Source organism: Mustela nivalis (assembly GCF_964662115.1).
Source record: "Mustela nivalis genome assembly, chromosome: 7".
NCBI lineage: Eukaryota > Metazoa > Chordata > Mammalia > Carnivora > Mustelidae > Mustela > Mustela nivalis.
The window spans coordinates 67,175,006-67,196,399 of NC_139026.1; the positions used below are offsets into that span (position 1 = coordinate 67,175,006).

At 42.2% G+C, this 21,394-nt stretch overlaps 2 protein-coding genes and 1 pseudogene across 5 annotated transcripts in view; all 3 read right to left on the minus strand.

The window, feature by feature from the left end:
• The window catches only part of LOC309868524 (small ribosomal subunit protein mS35-like), a 44,365-nt gene extending 40,304 nt beyond the window's left edge, over nucleotides 1–4,061 (minus strand). Inside the window, exon 1 of one of the 3 annotated variants that reach the window (XM_082738452.1) lies at nucleotides 3,936–4,061. In XM_082738452.1, coding sequence (XP_082594578.1) covers nucleotides 3,936–4,047 — 112 coding nt within the window. In that variant the 5' untranslated portion in view covers nucleotides 4,048–4,061. Of the gene's footprint in view, nucleotides 1–3,826 lie in introns of all 3 variants that reach the window. The other 2 variants (XM_082738450.1, XM_082738451.1) reach the window with 2 other exon arrangements.
• Nucleotides 4,062–9,969: 5,908 nt separating this feature from the next.
• LOC309868528 (rab15 effector protein pseudogene) lies at nucleotides 9,970–12,114 on the minus strand (annotated as a pseudogene). The gene has a single exon. The product of its transcript is annotated as a rab15 effector protein pseudogene (transcript).
• A 5,126-nt stretch (nucleotides 12,115–17,240) lies between these two features.
• LOC309870266 (liprin-beta-1-like) overlaps nucleotides 17,241–21,394 on the minus strand; it is a gene marked incomplete at its 3' end in the record, with an annotated part of 138,739 nt that continues 134,585 nt past the window's right edge. Inside the window, exons 23-24 of the mRNA XM_082742447.1 lie at nucleotides 21,190–21,278; nucleotides 17,241–17,543 (exon numbers count right to left, since the gene is read on the minus strand). Of these exons, the coding sequence (XP_082598573.1) occupies nucleotides 17,241–17,543; nucleotides 21,190–21,278 (392 nt within the window). The remainder of the gene's footprint in view (nucleotides 17,544–21,189; nucleotides 21,279–21,394) is intronic.

A 21,394-nucleotide genomic window follows, 5' to 3' on the forward strand; every position in this document is an offset into this window, starting at 1 on the left:
TCTGAGATTATTTCAGGTATTCATGAAAATGAAATAATAATCCATTTTCTGTAAGCTCTGGGACTAAATCATCTTAATGAAAAGTCAGAAATAGTTAAGAAAAGTCCAGTTACTATTTTTTTTTTTTAAAGATTTTGTTTATTTATTTATTTGACAGACAGAGATCCCAAGTAGGCAGAGAGGCAGGCAGAGAGAGAGGTGGAAGCAGGCTCCCTGCCGAGCAGAGAGCCCGACGTGGGGCTCGATCCCAGGACCCTGAGCAGAAAGTTTTAGAATCTCTTTAAAAGTAGATTTCAAGGGTGCCTGGGTGGCTCCATGGGTTAAGCCGCTGCCGTCGGCTCAGCTCATGATCTCAGGGTTCTGAGTCACCCAGGTGCCCCAAAGTCCAGTTATTTAAATAAAAAATGTATTGTGACTGATGATATAGTGAATTAATCACCTAAAGAAATATTTTTAATAAATGTTAAGGTTCATCATCAAACTCACTTTCCCAATTAAAATATCTAGTTAGAAATAAGAACTTTACATCTTTAAAGATATTTGAATGGAAATGTTTTAACTATAAATATACTTGTTCATATTTGGCATTATTTGGTTCTACCAAAAACAAAAACAAAAACAAAAACCTTTGTTTTTCCTTCTGTATTGCATATTAGAACATATTAGCCAATGTTACAGTAATGCCAGTAAAAACAAAAATCATGGCCATTCCTAATAAATCATATAACTATAGAAGACAGTAAGTTATTTACATACAGTATATAGCTTTCGTCTCTCTAAATGTTCTGCTTCATCACAGCATACAGTGCTATAATTATGCAGCACTTTCACATGCCAGGCACTATGCTACATGCTTTTCATTATCTCACTTAATCTTATTGTTCACAACAACTGGAAGTACTATTATTATCCTTAGAGGTCATTTAGAGCCGAGAAAAAGAGTTAGGGTGACAACAGGATTGCATATAGGACTCTCCACACTCTGAACCACTTCTATCTCTAGCTTTATCTCCCTTCACAAGGTCCCACAGCTAAACTAAACTTCCAGTACCAGAGCCTGTGGACTTTCTCCAAACTTACTGGCCCCTCTGCCTGAAATGTGCATCCCTTCCACCTGTCTGGCTTCTGTCCCCTTCTGCCTCCCCATCTCATTTCTTTATCTGACACATTTTTATTCATCCCTTGATAGTAATTCATTTATTCACTCAATCATTTGAGTGATATTGTATACCAGAAACGGAGAAGGCAGCAATGAGCAAAAGAAACACAGACCTTGCTTTCACAGAATGTGGTCTGTCAAATAAGATATTTAACAAGTGATTTCAATAAATAGTCATACTATTAAGGGCAACATATAGCAGAAGACAAAACTTAGTTAGTTGGAGAGAACTGCCCTGAAGAGCTGGATTTTAAGCCTAAACCTTAAGGATGAGCAAGAGGTAGCGCTGGGAACAGGCAAGTGAGAAAGTTTCTACACAGAAAAGGAAATGTAAAATCAATGGGAATAGTTCAAGATAGCTGAAATTTGAGACTAGAACAGAAAGGACATTAAGAAAAGAAGTTGGAAATATTTAATAAGCACCTCAACTACAATACATCATTAAGAGAGCTCTTAATTTTCTTCTTCCAGACTTCCTGACCCCTGTAAATGATACTGCCAATAATCCGATTACTCAGGATAAGAATCTAACCTGCTTCCCGAGACTTATTCTTATGCCCCATATCAAATCCATCAGTTAAGTCCTCCTAGCCGTTCCACTTTTAGCCCACAAAAGTTGGTTCTTCACACAGTGATTTTTTAAAAATATTTTATTTATTTACCTGACAGAGAGAGAGAGAGAGAGAGCGAGAGCGCGGCCAAGCAGCGGGAGCAGTGGGCAGAGGAAGAAGTAGGTTCCCCACCAAGCAGGGAGCCTGATACGGGGCTTGATCCCAGGACCCCAGGATCATGATACAAGTCAAAGAAGGAAGATGCTTAACTGAGTGAGCCACCCAGGTGCCCCAGGGGTCAGTGATATTCTAAAAGTATAAATCAGGGGTGCCTGAATGGCTCAGCTGGTTAAGCATCTGACTCTTGATTTCGGCTCAGGTCATGATCTCAGTCAGGGTCATGAGATCAATCTCTGCGTCAGGCTCCACATTCAGCAGTCGGCTTGTCCTTCTCCCTCTGCTCCTCCTCTCCTGAAATAAATAATTATATCACTTCCATGTTCAAAACCCTCCAGTATAATCCCAAACTTAAAATAAAATCCTAAAAGCCGTGTAAGATCAGATCATTACTTATCTTTCTAACATCTTTTTTGTTTTTTAAAGATTTTATTTATTTATTTGACAGACAGAGATCACAAGTGGGCAAAGAGAGAGGAGGAAGCAGGCTCCCTGCCAAGCAGAGAGCCTGATGCAGTACTGGATCCCAGGACCCTGAGATCATGACCTAAGCAGAAGCCAGAGGCTCAACTCACTGAGCCACCCAGGCGCCCTCTTTCTGACATCTTAAGACTACCACTTACCTATGTTCATTTACCTCATTGACTTTCTTTCTCTTCCTTGATCACACCCCTAAGCTTGTTCTCAATTCCTGGCTTTTGCACTTGCACATCCCTATGTCAACAATGCTATTCCCCCCAGATCTTGGCATGATACCATGCCATGAGCTCTGCTCAAATGTCACTTCCTCAAGGAGGTCTTTCCTAACTACTCAAATTTTATCTACCCTATAGCCAGTACTCCTCCAATCTATCATTTTCAATACCCTGCTTTATTTTCCTTCAAAGCCCTAATCACCGCCTGACACTGTACTGACACTGTTTTGTTTATAGTCTGACTTACCCAAAACAATATAAACTTCATGAGGTGAGAGACCTTGCTATATCCCATTATCGAGAACACTACCCAGCAAACAGTAGGGTTAAGTATTTACAGAATGAATAAAAAACTTACAAGACACAATCATTAAGACGATAAAGGGCCACTCTGACAAGTTAAGGAATTTATCCTATCTTAAAGCAATGAGGAATCATTCACAGATTTTGAACAAGGGAGTGGCAAGGGAAGATTCGCTTTTTGAATACTTGACTCTATCGCTTCTCAGCCTTTTGGCTAAGATCAAGTGTGAATACTTCACTCTAGTTATGAGAATTCAAGGTAGGAAAGCATGAGCAGAAATAGGGGCCAGTAAAGAAACTACTGTAGAAGTGAGAGATGGTGGCCTAGACTGAACTCTCGGTAATACAAAGATTAGCGATTGTACAGACGGTAGCTTGGACAGCACCTGGTGAATGACTGGACAAGCCCCCTCTTTGACATAGCTTTTCCCCGATTCCCTCCCGAGGGCTCTTCCTCAATGCCCGTTACTCTATTCACGCTTCCATTACAGCACCTCACACTGCATATAGTGTGACTCCGTTAACAGATCTGTCTTTTCCACAGATTCTTCCAAGTAAGAACAAGTGTCTTGAATGAAGGTCATCTCAATGATGTCTGTTGAATGAAGGTCATCCCATTTGGTGGCCTACCTAGGGCTGGAATTCAGAGCGGCAATTTGTCCCACGAGAGCTGTATGCTTCTCTTAACGTTCGAGAAAACCCATGGTTCAGCACTGCCCAACAAACATCACCCGGCACCAGTACCTAGCGTGACCCTGTGCCAGTGGCCGCGCAAAGGGAGGACCAGAAAGCGCGGGTCACTCACTGTAAGGGGCTAGGGGCAGAAAGCTCGCAACGTCCAGCCCATCCAGAAGCAGAAATCAGCGACTAAAAATCCGATGACAGGGGTACAGAAAAGAGACCCACACCTGCGGCTTTGCTACCGGGAGCAAAGGACGTACCGGCTTCCCCAAGGCGGTGCGGGCTCCGACACCGCGGCGGCTAGCATGGATTCGGTGTTCCGCCCTCTCACCTCCCGCAAAGCCCGGAGGGGATGCGACAGACACTCACGCGGGCTTGGTATCGCGGAGCGGGTGGCCGGAGACACGGAGGTACAGAAAGCACGCAAGGTCCTGGTCCCCGGCTGCAGGGTCAGCCAAGCGGAGAGCGCGGCAGCCGCCATGGTCGCGAGGACGGCAGGCCGGATGGGACAAGCGCAGTCGGGAGTCAAGGGGCGGCTCTGAGGCCGCTACTGCGCAGGTTCGCCCCACCTTGCCCCGCCCCTACGGGGGAAAAACAGGAAATAGGCGGGCCTGCAAAGTCCGCTTGGAGTCAAATGTGCAAGAAGATAGCCCCAAAATAGGAAAAACTAATAGAAGAAAACAAAAAGGTAAAAATTTTTTAATACATACATACAAACGCACTGAGTCCAAAGAGGACTGTAAGGGATGGGGAAAAAATGTGGCTTACAGAAGGCAAATGTGATCTGACTGGGATTTCAGATGACACAAGAGTCTGGCAGTTTACCTTAGGGCCCTGCTCCTTTGCCATTGCTGCCTTTCCACACTTTCTCGGTTTAAGGAAGTCTTGAGCTGGTGCAAGTGATATACTCTAAGAACGAGACCGTATCTGAGAGTAGTTAAAAGGATGGCCTCTAGCCAAACTACTTCTGTTTAAAACTTGACTTCATTTTTTCTTGGCTGGGTTGATCCTAATCACGTAAATATAGCGAAAGCTCTGGGTGAACTGTTAGCCTACAGTGAGCGCCCTGTGTGCATAGGCTGTGACTGTTATTAATGATTTCGTTAGCTCCTTTGTAGATCAGGTTAGAATTACAAAAAGACCTCATCAAGACCTCAAAAATAATGGTCATTCTTTCTTTTTTTTAAGGATTTTTTAAAAAGTTTATTTGACAGAGCGCAAGAGGGAGCATGAGCAAAGGGAGCATGAGCAGGGGGAGCAGGAGAAGCAGGCTCCCTGCTGAGCAGGAAGCCCCAAGCGGGGCTGGAGGCTCAATCCCAAAACCCTGGGATCATGATCTGAGGGAAAGACAGACACTTAATGACTGAGCCACGCAGGCGCCCCAATAATGGTCATTTTTATTTTTATTTATTTTTTTTTAAAGATGTTATTTATTTCTTTGACGGAGAGATCACAAGTAGGCAGAGAGGCAGGCAGAGAGAGAGAGAGGAGGAAGCAGGCTCCTCACGGAGCAGAGAACCCGATGCGGGACTCAATCCCAGGACCCTGAGATCATGACCTGAGCCGAAGGCAGCGGCTTAACCCACTGAGCCACCCAGGCGCCCCTAATGGTCATTTTTAAAATGAGTTTTTTTTTTTTCTGCCCTCCTCTATTTCAATAAAAAGTTGTAGATTTGTGTGTCTGTAAAGGAGGTGAGTTCAAGGTCTTCCTGCCTCGAGGCATTTTGGATTGAAACCTATTTTGACAACCCTAGGATGGATTAATGTACAACCATTAAAAAATTATCCTCTATTGTTTTTAATAGGTACTATAATATTTAACCAAAGTACAAAATTACAGTAACAGGAATAACTGGGAACCAACACGACTGACTCTTGGTAAGCATACCAAGTAGAGCAGGGGGGTGCAGGTGTCCCAGAGTAGTGTGTGTGCAAGCATTCCTTGTGCTATGGACATCAATCAGTATTGTTGGGGGGTGGGGGAGGGTAATTGGCAGATAGGGACAAGTATTCGTGATAATCACCATTCTCATCTTTCCTGGCCTTTTACCATCCCATAACTGTTCCAAAGCAGAAGTACAGTGTGTTAAATGGACTAGTTTCCTAGGGCTGCCCTAAGAAAGTACCACAAATTGAGTGACTTAAAATAACATTTATTCTCTCACCAGTTCTAGATGCGAAAAACCCCAAATCCAGGTGTTAGCAGGAGAAATTAATAAAAGGAAATATCATTTAAAATGAAGTCTAGAGGCCAGATGAGGGAGCTCTCACATCCTACCACTAGCCAGCAAGTACAGACCCCACCAGGAACAGAGAGTACCTTGCAGGTCTTGCCAGTGGATACCAGTTTACTAAGCCCCGCAGGAAACAGCCCAGTCAGGAAGAGACTGTCAGGATTAGCTAAGGAAAAGGCAACATGCCTCAACAAACTCCCAGTTTACTCTCTAGGACTTTTCATCCATAACAGCCCCTCCCAACTCCCTTCTTTGTAACAAAGCAGTCCTCTCATTTGTTCTCCATACATGCCAATGGTTTTGCTGTAGCATTCATGTCCTAAACTGCAAGTCTCTGCTAATCCCTAGTAAACTCATTTTTGCTGGTAAAATAATTGACAGTTTTAAGATTAACAGTTCCTTCTGGAAGTTCTGAGAATCTGTTTATGCCTCTCTGCTCACTTCTGATGGTTTGCAGTAGCTTGTAGATATATGGCTCCAATCCCTGCTTCTGTCTTCACATGGTGAGCTACCGTCTCCTCTGTTTTTAAGATTAAAAGTACAGCCTTTTGGTCAGATGGGTATGGGGTTTGAATCCAGGCTCTGTTTTTTTGTGTTCTGGAGAAAATCTAACATCTCTGAGCTTCAGTGTCGTGGAAAATGGAACCTTAAGATCTTCCTCAGAGCTGTTGTGATTTAAGTAGTTATGTTGCAGAAGGCAGAGTATAAATGGTGGTCATGGGGCCTCTGGGTGGCTCAGTGGGTTAAGCCTCTGCCTTTGGCTCAGGTCATGATCCCAGGGCCCTGGGATTGAGTCCCGCATCTGGCTCTCTGCTCAGCACGGAGCCTGCTTCCCTCTCTCTCTGCCTGCTTCTCTGCCTACTTGTGATCTCTCTCTGCTAAATAAATAAATAAAATCTTAAAATAAATAAATGGTAGTCATTGGAATTAAGCTCATGGTCAATACAGCTGTGATTTTTGTACTCTCCAGTTTGTATGTTCTAGGACAGTGAATTAATTACAAGACCTATACCATACAAATTTAGGGACAAAAGAATTATGAATCTTTACAGAATTACTTTATATTCAGGGATCTCTCGGTTTCTGAGCAGGAAGTTGAGACTCCTGTCCTCACCCTGCCCTCCTGTGTTTTCTTTTTGTCTTACTATCTCCCTAAGACGTTAGTGGACAGACATGACCAGAGTTAGAGGACCTAGAAAAATACTTACTGTTTTCCCAGACATCAAGTACAGTAAGGTTCCTTCTGAATTAAAAGAACTCATTTGCAATCCTGTCAGCAGGCAATAATATGTTTCATGCAGTGTAAACAGTAACACATGTACCTAGGAGTCACTAAGAATTACATAATTTTTCAGTTGGAAGAATTCTTAAAAGTGCAGTTGCTCACTTAGGATAAAAACTTTTTGCTCAGCTTTCTTACCAAATTATGGCCCTGCAAATTATAGCCAATGCTGCGTGGAATAATTTTAAATATTAAGGATTTTTATAATGGGGTTTTATTATATCTAAAACCCAGATTAATCCAGTGACTTTCTGTCAGAGAGCTACTTTTAGTTAAAACTTCTTCAAAACGTCTTAGTTAATAGCAAAATTCTTAATTCTTAATTGTGCAAATTTCTTAAGCAAATTCTTAATTAAGCAGAATTGTTAATTAAGCAATATTCTTAATGTTAACTCTCCAGCAAACTGGAGAGAGTGGGTATGGAGAGAGGGTGAGACTCCCGAAGGCTTAACTTTCTGTATTTCCATACTTTTTTACAGCAGAATGCAGATTTTTAAAAAATACAATATTTTTTAAATCAGCAAAACCTTCACATTTTTATTTTCATGAAAAAAAGAAGACATGGTACGTCTTTGATTTATATCTTCCAGTTGTTTAGAACATGGATATTTACAATTTGTACTAGAGTTCCCAAAATTATTGTTAGCTTATAATTTAGTATGGAAAAATGTTATCACAAGCATCATCTCCTTCAAATTAATTGAACTCATCCCCATACCCTAACCACCTTCTTGATAGTTTCCTTGACACAGCATTGCTACAGATAGGGTCCACATATGCCAAGGAAACATTGAGTGTCAGGGTAGCTTCCAGGCTCATTCAAAGTGTGTGCCTTTATTTCTTCCCTTGCATCCTTAATATTTAAGATGTTTGGAAATACAGCATTAATTGTGGTAGATTTCATCCCTACATCCAATCATCAGCAAACGCTGTATGCTTTACCTTCAACTCTTTTAACAGCTTCCCAGCTGCTCCCATGGGCTCGGATTTCACTCTTTCCTCCTTACAGCCTAGTCGCCACCCAGTAATCAAGTGAGGTGTTGTTTTTTGTTTTAAAGATTTTATTTATTTATCTGAGAGAGAGAGAGTGAGAGAGCATGAGAGGGGAAGGGGTCAGAGGGAGAAGCAGACTCCCCGCATAGCTAGGAGCCCAATGCGGGACTCCACCCAGGGACTCGGGATCATGACTTGAGCCGAAGGCAGTGGCTTAACCAGCTGAGCCACCCAGGTGCCTAAGAGAAATTTTTTTTGAAGAGTAAGTCTGATCAATCTGATCAAGGCATGTCTGTCTGTCCCTTTATCACTCACAATAAAATTGGGTCCTCACAAGGGTGATTTGCTTGTTTCATTTGCTGGGTACTTCAATTTCAACTCCTATTACTCTCTCCCGGGCTCCCTGGACTCCATTCACACCAGCCGCCTCTGCTTTGCTTTACACACATTGACTCTGCTCCCATTTCAGGCTCTGCCTTTGCAGTACTCTAAGCCTAGAACATTCTTTCCCAGATCTCTCTGTACTAATGCTCTCCCTTTTCATTCAGATCTCTGGTCAATTATCCCTTCTCAGAGGTCTTCCTTAACCTAAATCCCATATATAGTAGTACCCCCTTCACTCACTATCCCTTTATCCGTGCTTTCACATAACACTAGATATATTTTTAAGATGCATTTTATATAATCATATATTTGTCAATTGTCAGTCTTCCATCATTAAAAGAGAAATCGCCAAGAGTAGGGACTTTGTTCTTACTACTGGATTGGAAGGGTGTAGGACAACACCTGACATAAAACTAGGCATTTACCAATCATGTGAATGAATCTTTCATTTACATTCCTAAGCACTTTTTGCTTCACTTAGTTTTCCTCTCTTTTATTACTATTACAATTCCACCCAGGCTTTTAAGCAAAGATGCTTTTTATAAGTGGATACATGTTAATCATCATTACGAGGGATTGCTATAGGGGTCACTGTTTATTTATTTTAAATGTTTTTTTTTTTTTAAGATTTTATTTATTTATTTGAAAGACGGAGATCACAAGTAGGCAGAGAGGCAGGCAGAGAGAGAGAGAGAGGGAAGCAGGCTTCCTGGGGAGCAGGGAGCCCGATGCGGGGCTCGATCCCAGGACCCTGAGATCATGACCCGAGCCAAAGGCAGCAGCCCAAACCACTGAGCCACCCAGGCGCCCCTATTTTAAATGTTTTATTTGACAGGGCGGGTGAGAGAGCACAAGCAGACAGAGTAGTAGAGGGAGAGGCAAAAGCGGGGAGCCTGATGTGGGTCTCAATTCCAGGACCCTGAGATCATGACCTGAGTTGATGGCAGATGCTTAATCATCTGAGCCACCCAGGCACCTCAGGGGTCACTGTGTTTAACGCATAGGGAAAGTGGACACTTCAAGCAAGTCCCAAAGTGAATCCTACCAAGAGTCTCTGTGCGCAGAAAAAGCAGCTGGGGAGGAGATGGGATCAAGGGCAGAGCTCATAGGAAGAGAGGGAATGAGGTTTTGTTTAGGGGTCCTGAATCGGACTGGTGCTGTCAGTGTAATTAATCCCATTCTGTAGTCTCACGGACCAGCTTATCCCCCACCCTACCACCTCCCACCCAAGCAGTAAAAATACATTTTACACTTTACAGTTCTAGACTTATTAAACAATTAAAGACTTTTTCTTAGCAAATCAAACTTCAAGGCTGACTTTATTCTCTCCTCTTATTTTTATTATTGAATAAATTAATTTTCTCTGCAATATGAGCAGGGTTTTTTCCCCCCCTGTTGTCATGACATTATATGCTTTGATCCAGGTGATTATTTTCTTGCAATGGAGGGTGGGTAGAGAAAAAAAAAAAAAATCCCATGCTGGGATGATGCATGTGGATGAGCTCGCTGAAATACTTTTTCCTTTTTGCCTTACAGTCTCTTTGCCCACGTCCAGTTCAGAGGATGCTAATATAAACCTTGCCCACCTCTCTCAGCCCATCTTTCTTACTCAGACAGTTCCCCAGCAGCTTTCTGATGGGCACACACTCTTCCGTTTCCAGGACAAACTGTGCCACGGCCTTCCGTCCTGGCAACTGGCCCCGCACGGTCTCACTTTTGACACTGTCCAGGACTACTCCTCTGATGTCTTTGGGCTTACCTGGCACCCCAAAGATGATAAACAGGCCCAGTCAGTCATCTCCTATCAAGTGACAGAATTCTTCAAGCTTATCAAATCGACTTCTCTTCCTGGAAGACCCCCCTGCCCTGGATTCTGGAGGGGACATGTCACAGGGCTGAGATGCCACAGGAGGGAGGGAAGACATCTGCAGAGTTTGCACTGCCAGCTGAAGCCTGATCTGTTTGTCGGCTCCCCAGAAAGTCCAAATCCAGTCTGCCCCGAACAGTACAGCTTGGTGCTTGGTCATCTTGGTGGTGGTGAGCCATTCATCCACTCCCTTGTCTTGGCAGAAAGTGATGAAGTGGATTAAGAAGATCTCGTTCAGAGTGTTGGAAGCTGGGCACAGATTGCTCAGAGGATCTTCGAATCCAAGATACTCCCTCACTTTCCGAGCTGCATGGACTATAGCCTCGCTGACAACCTCACAGATGCTGGAATCCTCTTTGCTGTCCTTCGGAGGCAACTGTTGCGATGAGTTTTGCCCCATATTTCCTCTGCACCTGATCAATACTGCTTCCGGAGATCGAACGTATGAAGCTCATGCAGAATGACTTCTTCGGAGAAGTTTTACGGTGTTTTACAGTGAAGTCATGTCTGGTAATGCAGTCCCAGTTTTCTGACTCAGCATTGACGTGGCGTAGCTGAGCACATAGACACACAGCTAAACAAACATGCCCGGTCTCTCTGTTTGCCAATGAGGTGTGTTGTATTCACACATTCCTGCTGGTTTATTAAGTTAGAGATGATTAACTCTCACCAAAACATCTGTTCTTCTCTAGCGATGTTCACTCCACTTCTAATATTGGGCAATCTCTTCCAAGATAGGTTTCCGCTTTTCAAATTTTACTTAAAGACAGTATTTAGTTCTTTAAAGGAATATACATCTCCTTCTAAAACAAACTTCTTCAACTTTGATGGCGAGTCATTTCCCTTTGCTTTTCTAATAACCCCTCTGCTAGGATTCCTTACGCCCCACCCAGTCCAGCTGCCTATTTCCTTTTGTACAGAAATTCCTCAGAGCCCTCAAATTTCTACCTGTCGATATATGCTATAACCCTCCCCCATGAAATTTATGGGAGTTTGCAAATGATAAAGCATCTGTGTCACTGTTCTAATAGGTCAGAAATAAAGCCTACTGGGTATTCTGCACAAAGGAAAATAAAGTCACAGAGCATAAAAACAGGAGACAATTATCAACTGACTTTATTTCTTTTCATATGTTAAAACCAGCAGTGCACAATGTTTTGTAAATAAAATATATCTCATCAAAAAAATATTTAACTTTATCACATATCATCAGTTATGTTACACTGCCCTGAATAAAGAATATTTGGCATCTCTAACAGTCTTCTGGCATATTTTTTTTAACCAGGTTTGAATAAGAAATTGTTTTTCAAATGGTGACATATGTTCACATTAAAAACAATACTAGCATGTAAGAGTCCAATACAGTTACCAGACAATGAATAGTAGAGAGTAAAGGATTATTATTAGCATCAGATCATTTTAGTCACGAATAAACAGTAATTTGGTATTATAGGCCCTTGCTGAAAAGCTTGGTAACCTGCTAAGAACTTGCAAGATCACACCACTGATATTCAAATAGAATTTATAAGCAAATCCATGGGCACATACTGAACTGCCTCTCCCCACACCAATTTGTGACGTGTCTTTACCATGTTGGCTATCGTGGGAAGTGTAGTAGTGAATAAAAAATAGGTTATTTTTTCGACTACCCCTAAAAATAATGATAAACACAGTAAGTTTTTGCCACCGCTATTTCCTTTAGAAATAAATGTCATCTGGGCCCTGTGCTAAAAACATGAATTACGTTTTCTCATCAATATATAGCCATTCTAAAACTCATTGTGCAGCCTCAGCATTACTGAACTCTGAGACGAAATGTTCAGATGCATATTCAGCTTAACATAACAAAATCCCATCCACTGATAGCCTGAGAAATATACAATTAATAACAGTAGGTAGATGGTTAGTATTTTGATGTCATGAGATACTCAGCAAGAAGGAAAATAAGCAGCTTAATACTGTGAAGGTTTTTGTTTGGGTCTGATTTCTTCAGAAATTTCTACAAATTTGGGGGGGAACTTCTGAATTCATTTGAGTTAATAGTATTCAAATGTCCCTGGTGTTCTTCCTTTTGAGGCTAAAGGATCCAAGATGAAGGCTGAAACTTTCAACTCTTCAACAATTAACTGGGTGATGTGTCATCAGAGAAGGGGCATTTCATATACCCTAATTTAGTTGGGATGATCAATATTAACTCATTTTGAATATCATTAAAATTCAGCTTGGAGAAGGAGAGATCATCCCAACCTTTCGAGGACCACTTGGTATATGACTGTTTGGAGCACTGCATTTGCTTTTCATCATCTCCTGTATGTCACAAAATAAAAGTTCTATTTTCTATGTACTAAATATATACACGTATTTAGAAAAATATATAAAATAGGACAAGAGGTGGCAAGTGGAGGTGGCCGCTGGCATTTAGCAGGCACGTGGAACACTTGAGGAAATTCCACATACGGATTTTGAAAGCATGTGATGTCCTATGCTGACAGCTACAGTGTTGTCACACTGACGTGACGAGATCATCCACGCACTGCTTCCTGACCCCCAAATCCTGGGTACTGTTGAATGGGAACGTGAAACGCTACAGTAAAACACTCATATTAAATGCAACACTTTAAATATATCACAGATTTTTACATTAAATAGAGGACAGACCACTACACTCTCATTCACCAGTGTCTCATTTTTCATGGCGTCTTCGGAATAGGCACACGCTGTCCCCCGCAACCCAGGCCTCCGTGTCCATTTCCGAGAAGGTGGAATGATCAATTGTATATAATCTGTTGTTTGTTCTAGATTCTTTGAGTTGTTTGAAAAATCAGGTGGAGGAAAGCCAAGGGGCTCCTCATGCTCGTCCAAGTGCTCAGATTAAACATTGGAGTCCTCGTCAGTGATGCTGGCACTGGGGAAACGGGCGGCAAAATCCCGAAACATGTCGTCCTCCTTTAACTTGCGCTGGAAAACAAGGGGATGGGGTCATGAAACAGGAAGCAGGAGCTCGGCACGACACACGCTCCGTTAAAACATGCAGTCCTTTGGGGTTATTTTAAATATCTTTTTAGAATAACATTTTTATTTTAAACTTCTTCTCATTTTTAAAGATTTTATTTTTAAGTAATCTCTACCCCCAACGTAGGGCTCGAAGTCACAACCCCATCAAGAATCGCACGCTCCACCAACGGAGCCAGCCAGGTGCCCCTGTAGAATAACATTTTAACTTCGTTTTACAGACTTACCGTTAGATTGTTGATGCCTTCGGTGAACACCCGTATCTGTCTCACTGTGTCTTCTGAATCCTCCATCTGTAAAGAACACACCCATCATGTGACCTACTCGGTTGCATCATTTCAAAGAAAGGACAGCAAAATGAGAAGTCGAAGAAGAAATAATGCAAGTGATATGAAACGGGCTGGGAGCAACAGAACACTTCTGGGGATACCTCCTTTCGTTACAGCAACCAGAGGCTAAGAATGAGCCAAAATGTCCCTTTACTGGCACCTCTAGCCTAATGCTCTGATATTGACAATGACATCAAAGGATTGGTGACTAGGGGGCAATACTCAAATCCAGGACTTTGCATTGAAAAAGACTACATGAGCTGTGTATTTCCACTTGACTTAATACACAGACTTCCATAACCCAGAGACAGTATAACATCAGTGAACAGCCCAGCCTGGCAGCTTGGAAGCCCAGGTCTTCAAGCTGCTCTTCTATCTCAGGTGAGTTACTCAGCCTCTCCGTGCCTCGGTTTCCTTCCCCCTACACTGAGGATGACAAGGCTCTGTCAGTGAAAGCTGACATACGTTAACTGCTGAGGATAGTGCCTGGGACATAGCAAGCAACTGGGAAGCTATTGACTATTATTTTCTTATTATATTTTCAGATATTAGAGAAAAAACTGATTAGTAGACACAGTGCATCAAGTTTCCATTTAGTGTTTCATGGCTGGAGGAACTTGAAAGAAAACAGGCATGTCCTATTGCCTTTACCTGCTCCAACCAGTCCAAATCATCTTCGTCATACAGACGCGTGTCCAATCCAGGTTTAAATCCCTTCTTAGAGGTACTTCCTGATGGATGTCCCAGTTCCATAGGGCAAATATATTTTTCCCTATCTTCCTGTCTCTTCCTTCTCAGTTTCCAAAAATTGCCGAAGGTAAGTTTCCTTGGCTTTAAAAGAAAAGCAAACATCCAGGGATTTAATAAAACTCATATGGCAGAGAATTGAGAATATGCATGATTCAAATATTCACTCCATTTACAGAGAAAAGCAATTGGATGATTAAATTGGTGTGACAAAAATAAAAGCACCCTGTGTGTGTATGATTGATGTGCCCAAATATAATAAATGATCCAGATTATGAATCTCAGAAGATTAAGCTTGTTCTACTTATTCACCCCAATTAGCTGCGCAGTCACGGTGATACGCAAAAAAATGCCAAGAGCCTTAGTTTTTGATTAAACAGGACTTAATGCAATGATATTTCTCAGGGATGAATCCAGTTTTGCAAGGTTTTCCCATCTCAGATCAGGAAAAGAGAATGGTCCTAACTGTGTTTTCTTTTCAGGGGAAGCTAGGATTATCCTGTATGCCGGCTATGCTTCCATAACAGAACTGAGGTTGCTAAAGGAATCCTCGCTTGTTTGGAGAGAGAATTTCTAATGATACTTGGAAGAGAAATTCCATCTGAGTCACTGCATAGTCCCTGAGACTATCAGTTCAGCAGACGGTGATCAGGCTGATGGTGAGAATTTAAATAGAACAGAGTCTTTGAGAAGTTTCAAATCTGGCAGATCTCTTAAGAGAGAAAGGGAGCTAATGAGAAAGTGTCAGGCAGGTAGAGGAGGTAAAAGAGAGAGAGAGAGAGAAATATCTATATTTCTATATATAAAGAAATTAGTACAAATTTGCAGAAGAGCTGATAAACTCTATCTCCACATTAAGTTGGTTGAGATAACAGACTCATAAGAGTTCACAGAGAAATGATTAAAAAGAAGAAAATGTAATCTGAATTTGGTATGACCCATGAATCTGGGTATACCCAGAAACAGCCATTCTCTGTTGGTCTACCTTGAGTCATTTCTTAAGTATCTTTTTCTAACTTGCAAGATTGGTTCATTGCAAGCCAGACAAGTTGAATCTGTGTGAGAAATCTTCCTCTTCTGCTGGATTTATCCATAGAACAACTGCAATCAATGTTTGAGCCCAAGTCATGGACTCTGCATTGGCAATACATTGACTGCATCCCAACGTCATCCTCTTCATCACTGTTAACTCTAATAGAATAAATGTGAGCAAAGGTTCCCCCAGAAAGACACTTGCAAAAATGCATTTTCTTAATTACTCTTAAAGATGCACAGACCATTAACCCATCCACAAGACTCAGGAAACTCCAGAAAATGGGACAGTCAGGTCAAAACCAAGCCCCAGCTTTAGTTTTTGCTTTAACCAGTTATTAGAAGACAGAAGCCTAAACCAACCTTCACTTTGGCCTTGGCTGTCAGGAGTACATAATCTGGTAACTCCATGGCATCACGCTTTTGGTGCTGGGCCTCGGCCCCGATCAGAAGGTTGAAATGAGTAGCCAAATGTCTTCGCAAGAGGGTCTTACTTGGTGGGATGTTCAATAGCTGAGCCATTGTTTCTACATTAAAACGAGGTTCTAGAACCTATAAAAAAAAAAGTCATTTAAGGCACTGTGTATCATGCATGTCTGCCCTGCGCTTTGTAATTGGCAAAGTTCCTTCATTTAGTCATCACCAATGATCCCGCAAAAGCCCAGAGAGACCGAGCATGGACTTTGATTTTCAAGCTATAGATCTTTATTTTGCCTAAGCCAGTGAGAAGTAGAGCCGTTCCCAACATCCATGCATTCCAAAGTTAGGGCTTGTAGCTCCCCAAAGTGGAGCCTTTGGAAGGCGACTCCTTATATCACTGTGCAGAAATAGAATCTGGATGTGGCAGGTGTTTCACGCCTTTGGTGCTGCGCCTCACATGAGAACCAGTGGCCAGATGGTCACATAAGATAAGAGACAATGGATTGAAATCTGATCTAACCCTACATGATACAAATACATGATGGGGAAAAATACTCGGAAAGTAAAGACTCCCTAGAAATGGTTACAGGAGGGCTCAGTTTGATGGTGCTAGGATTATGACAAGCAAACTGATAATGTCCTAACTCATTTGACTGATGGAAACAAAATGAGAAGTCAGTTTTTCAATTAAAAGAGAGTTTTACCATGAGCCCACCATGGACACCACTGCCTCTGAGATTGGGGGCATATTCTGCCAAGTCCACGGAGCGCAGCCACTCCATCACCCGGTGATTGGTCCACTGCTGAACTTCGGACGGGGTGACGCTGTTCTGTGAGAACAAACAACCACCAGGAGCTTCAGTCATGAGAGACTGTGGGCTCTGAGAAACACACAGAGGGTTTTGGAGGGGAGGGGGGTAGGGGGTTGGGTGAGCCTGGTGGTGGGTATTAAGGAGGGCACGTATTGCATGGAACACTGGGTGTGGTGCATAAACAATGAATTCTGGAACATTTTATTTTTTATGAAAAAAGTAAAACAAAATAAAAAGAGCGTTAGTCCATTGACTGTGGGATCCCAAACACTCAAACTGCACCTTCTACAAAGTCTGCCTTCTAGAGCACAATTCCCTCGACATCCCACTAAGTATTTACAGAAAAGGTGAAAAGGGGTCTGCTAATCTCAGTTTTGTTTTGAGGCATCCGTGCCAGTGTTCCAAGCTTTTTTCACAAACTCATGAAGCAGTGCTTTAGGAAAACAAGTCTCTAGAGTGATATTTAACTCTGTGGCTTAAGGAGGCAAGAAAATAAGAGACACCTGAGAAAAGGAGGGAGGGAAATTAAAACACAATCTTTGTGGTTACACAGGTAGACCCATCACAATGGGGGGGATATAGGAAAATAAAGCCCGAGAAGGTAATGAGGCTGGACTTGAGGCTCTGAGGATGGCAGAAGCCTTCCCTGCCGGCCCATGAAGACTCGTGTGTCTGTTTTGCCCGCACAGCTGTCCCGTGCATGGAGAGTGCATGCAGCGGGAATCTCAACCTCAGGTGCTACCTCGTCAGACGGCTGCCTCCCCAGACAGTTCGGTTCAAAGTTATTGATCCTCAGGACCTGGATAGCCCTTTTGATACTGAGATGATGTAGCACACTCACGACCTTCAAAGACAGTAAGTCATCCTGAAAACAAAACAAAACAAAACAACAACAACAAAAAGAGGAGTTCACTGAGCTGGCCTAGAGCAGGAGGACCTTCTCAGGGAAATTTCAGAAAACAAGTAAAACTAGGAAACCCCTCTACCAACAGGCCTCGAGCGCTTGTATTTTCAAACCCTTTATTTGGTAACAGAACACTTTTTTTCCTGTTCCCAACAAAATCCTCTCCAGGACCCCAAATTAAAAACAACCACCAAAAAATTAGTGTTGTATCAACAGAAGCCAAGTTTCACCTGTTTCTCTTCCGGACACTTTGAAACAGGATCGTGAGACCCCACAGCTCTGTAGAGCACAGTTGGAAAGGAATTGGCTGGGTTACACTTTGATTTGGTGTGATAAAGCAAAGAGTTAAGAGCCCATGATGTTCAGTGAGGACAGCAGAACTAGGTTTGCTGAACTAAGGCACATCACCATTTGGGAGAAAATCAGAAAAGTATCTCTGTTATAGTATTCCCCAAGCCTCAAGGAATCTCTAGTTCTTGATTATTATGCTCTATCCAGCAGAGTCTGTGAATAATTTTGGGAAAATTATGTTGATCGATGAGAAGGTTTTGGTGAGAGTTAAAGAGAAAGGAGACATGAAGAAGTTATTAGTAGCAACATGTATCACCATCAGTTCCTTCCAGGTGTAACTTTCCTGTCTGTGGTTATTGGGAACATTTCAAACATACCAAACACACCAAAACAAATTATTTCAGAAGGTGATGTGGAGGGCAGTGTCAAGATAAGCACCAGTCTATTTCCAAACACACCCAGAAAATAAAACAAGAAAAATATCCATTTTAGACACACCTTACTGATAAACACATTTGTTGGTGGTGGGGGGGGGTGAAAATCTATTATAGAAATAGTTTTTAAATAAAAATATTGGACAATCAGCTTAAATTCTTAAAGCTACTCAGCAAAATTATTTCCTGAATTTTTTTTGGATCAATTTCTTTAAGGCACTTCCTTATGGTAAGTTAGAAGGCATTCAACACATTTTAATCTAAGATTGAGACACCCATTCAAAACATTTCCACGTGGGTCAGTTTCAACTACTTCAAGTTTTTCAGATTTAAAAAAATCTAAATACGTGATTACAATGTAAATACAATGCAAATTATTTTAGCTTGAGACATTTTTTTTAGAGGGCTGTTTTAAATCAAAACAGATACTATTTTTAGATTTTTTAACAAATCTTTTGTTTTTTTAAAGATTTTTATTTATTTATTGGACAGAGCAAGATCACAAGTAGGCAGAGAGGCAGGCAGAGAGAGAGAGGAGGAAGCAGGCTCCCTGCTAAGCAGAGCCGGACGCCGGACTCAATCCCAGGACCCTGAGATCATGACCTGAGCCGAAGGCAGGGGCTTAGCCCACTGAGCCACCCAGGTGCCGCCGCCTTCTTCTTCTTTTTTTTTTTTTTTTTAAGATTTTATTTATTTATTTGACAGAGAGAGAGAGATCATAAGTGGGAGAGAGGCAGGCATAGAGAGAGAGGGAGAAGCAGGCTCCCTGCTAAACAGAGAGCCTGATGCAGGGCTCGATCCCAGGACCCTGAGATCATGACCTGAGCCGAAGGCAGGGGCTTAACCCACTGAGCCACCCAGGTGCCCCTAAAAAAATCTTTTAGGTAATTTTAATTTACCAAAGAGTTGCCAAGAAGAGATAATAGTTCCATATATCCTTCACTCAGCTTTCCCTAATGGTTAACACCTTCTATAACCATAATGTAGTCATCAAAACTGAGGAATTAACATAAACAAAAAAATGGTAATTAAAACTACAGACTTTACTCAGATTTCACCAGCTTTTCCACTAGGTCCTTTCTCTATTCCAGGATCCAGCCCAGGATATCATGTTCAAATAGGTATTTTTGTGACTCAGAACTTTTGAGGTCTAATTGTCTAAGATGATTTACTCTTTTATAGTCACAAAATTTATGTGCACTTTTCTTGTGGTTTTAAGCCTGAATCTACTCACGTTCGTGCAGAAGCATACCTACCTAGACAAGCAGGCAAGTATTTACTGAATTTGTTGCAGGCTGAGCTATTAAGAGGAGGAATCTGGAAACATCTTGGGTTCAAACACCCTGTGACTTCTGACTACTTTCTGGCTGTGGAAACTTGGTTGAGCTACCCCATTTCTCAAGTTTCTCATTCCCTCACCTAAACACTGGGGGATAACAAGAATGTCACCTCAAGGCTTGCTGAAACTGGAGTATTCATAGGAGTACGGAGCTTGGAAGAGTGTCTGGCACACAGTATACATGCAATGTGCCACGCGCTCGTGTTATTACAAGCAGGTGCCCACCAAGGTACGGACTTTGGTTCAATGACAGAGAAGAAAATGAATCCCATGAAAGGAACCCCACAATTCTGACATTGAAAAATAAGCTGTTTGAAATTTTCAACAACTTTTTTTTAAAAAAAGATTTATTTATTTGACAGACAGAGATCACAAGTAGGCAGGGAGGCAGGCAGAGAGAGAGAGGAGGAAGCAGGCTCCCTGCTGAGCAGAGAGCCCGATGCGGGGCTCAATCCCAGGACCCTGAGATCATGGTCTGAGCTGAAGGCGGAGGCTTAACGCACTGAGCCACCCAGATGCCCCAAATTTTCAACAAACTTAAAGAAGATACTTCTTGGGGTTGGTTCCAGAGCGTAGCTCACAAAAGGCCTTTTAAAGAAAAGAATCTAAAGCAGCAGTGCACTAACAGGACTGCGGAATCTAGAACAAGTTCTCCTGGAAACCGTCTCTTCCACTGTTGTAAAGTCCTTCTACCTCTTAGATGGAAGGATAAAAATACGGAACAGTAATGCAGGAATCAGAGAGTCCACCTCAGCCTACTTCTTGCCTCTGCGATTACTCCCCTAGTGGAACGGGGCTAAAGAGAGAAAGGAGGCAGGTTTTGGGTAACATTCTCCAAAGCAGAAGGGAGGAGAGGAGACGGGTCTCTAGATGTCAGGTCAAAAGGGTGGTCTCTTCTGAGCAGTCACTGCATATAGGAATGTGTAACTCAGAAACCCCCAGGGCTTCGACACTCTACACTCTATTTTTTAAACATCGTTAGGAGAGGGGCGCCTTGGTGGCTCAGGCAGTTAAGTGGCTGCCTTCGGCTCAGGTCATGATCCCAGAGTCCCAGGACCAAACCTCACATCAGGCTCCCTTCTTAGTGAAAGTCTCCTCCTCTCTCTGACCCTCTCCGGGCTCGTGCTCTATCTCACTCTCTCCTTCAAATAAATGAATAAAATCTAAAATAAAATAAAACAAAGCATCTTTATAACATATAATTCGCATATACAATTATGCGAAAATTTACCCTTCAAAGCGTGCACTTCAGGGTCTACATTGTCGAATATACATAAAACCATCTTCCTGGAGAGCTGAGTTTAGATTAGCCTTCATACAGCTTAAATCCAAGTTTTAAATTTCCCAACGATACTGCAATCACCAAATCCTCTGACTTCAACTTAACAGAAACTCTTCTGGCTCTTCTCAAGTTAAGGCAACACCCTGAAACTCTGGTGGAATCATCGTGAAAACAATGTATTTTGCTCACTATTTCTGTGTCTTTCCAGAGAAAAGCAATTTGACACTCCCCTTCCCCAACTCCCAGGAGCCAATCACTTACAAGAGTCATGTAATGGAGCATTCGACCATCTACCCGTCCTTCGTCAAACTGGGTCTTGTACTGGGGGAGACCAATGTCATCCAACCACCCTACAGGAGAGAAATCGGTGTTGTTAGTAAGCCACGCAACACCTGTACTTGTGATTCAAAAGAAAAAGCAGCTTCATTCATTTATTCATTCATTCAGTCAGTCACTCATTTACTCA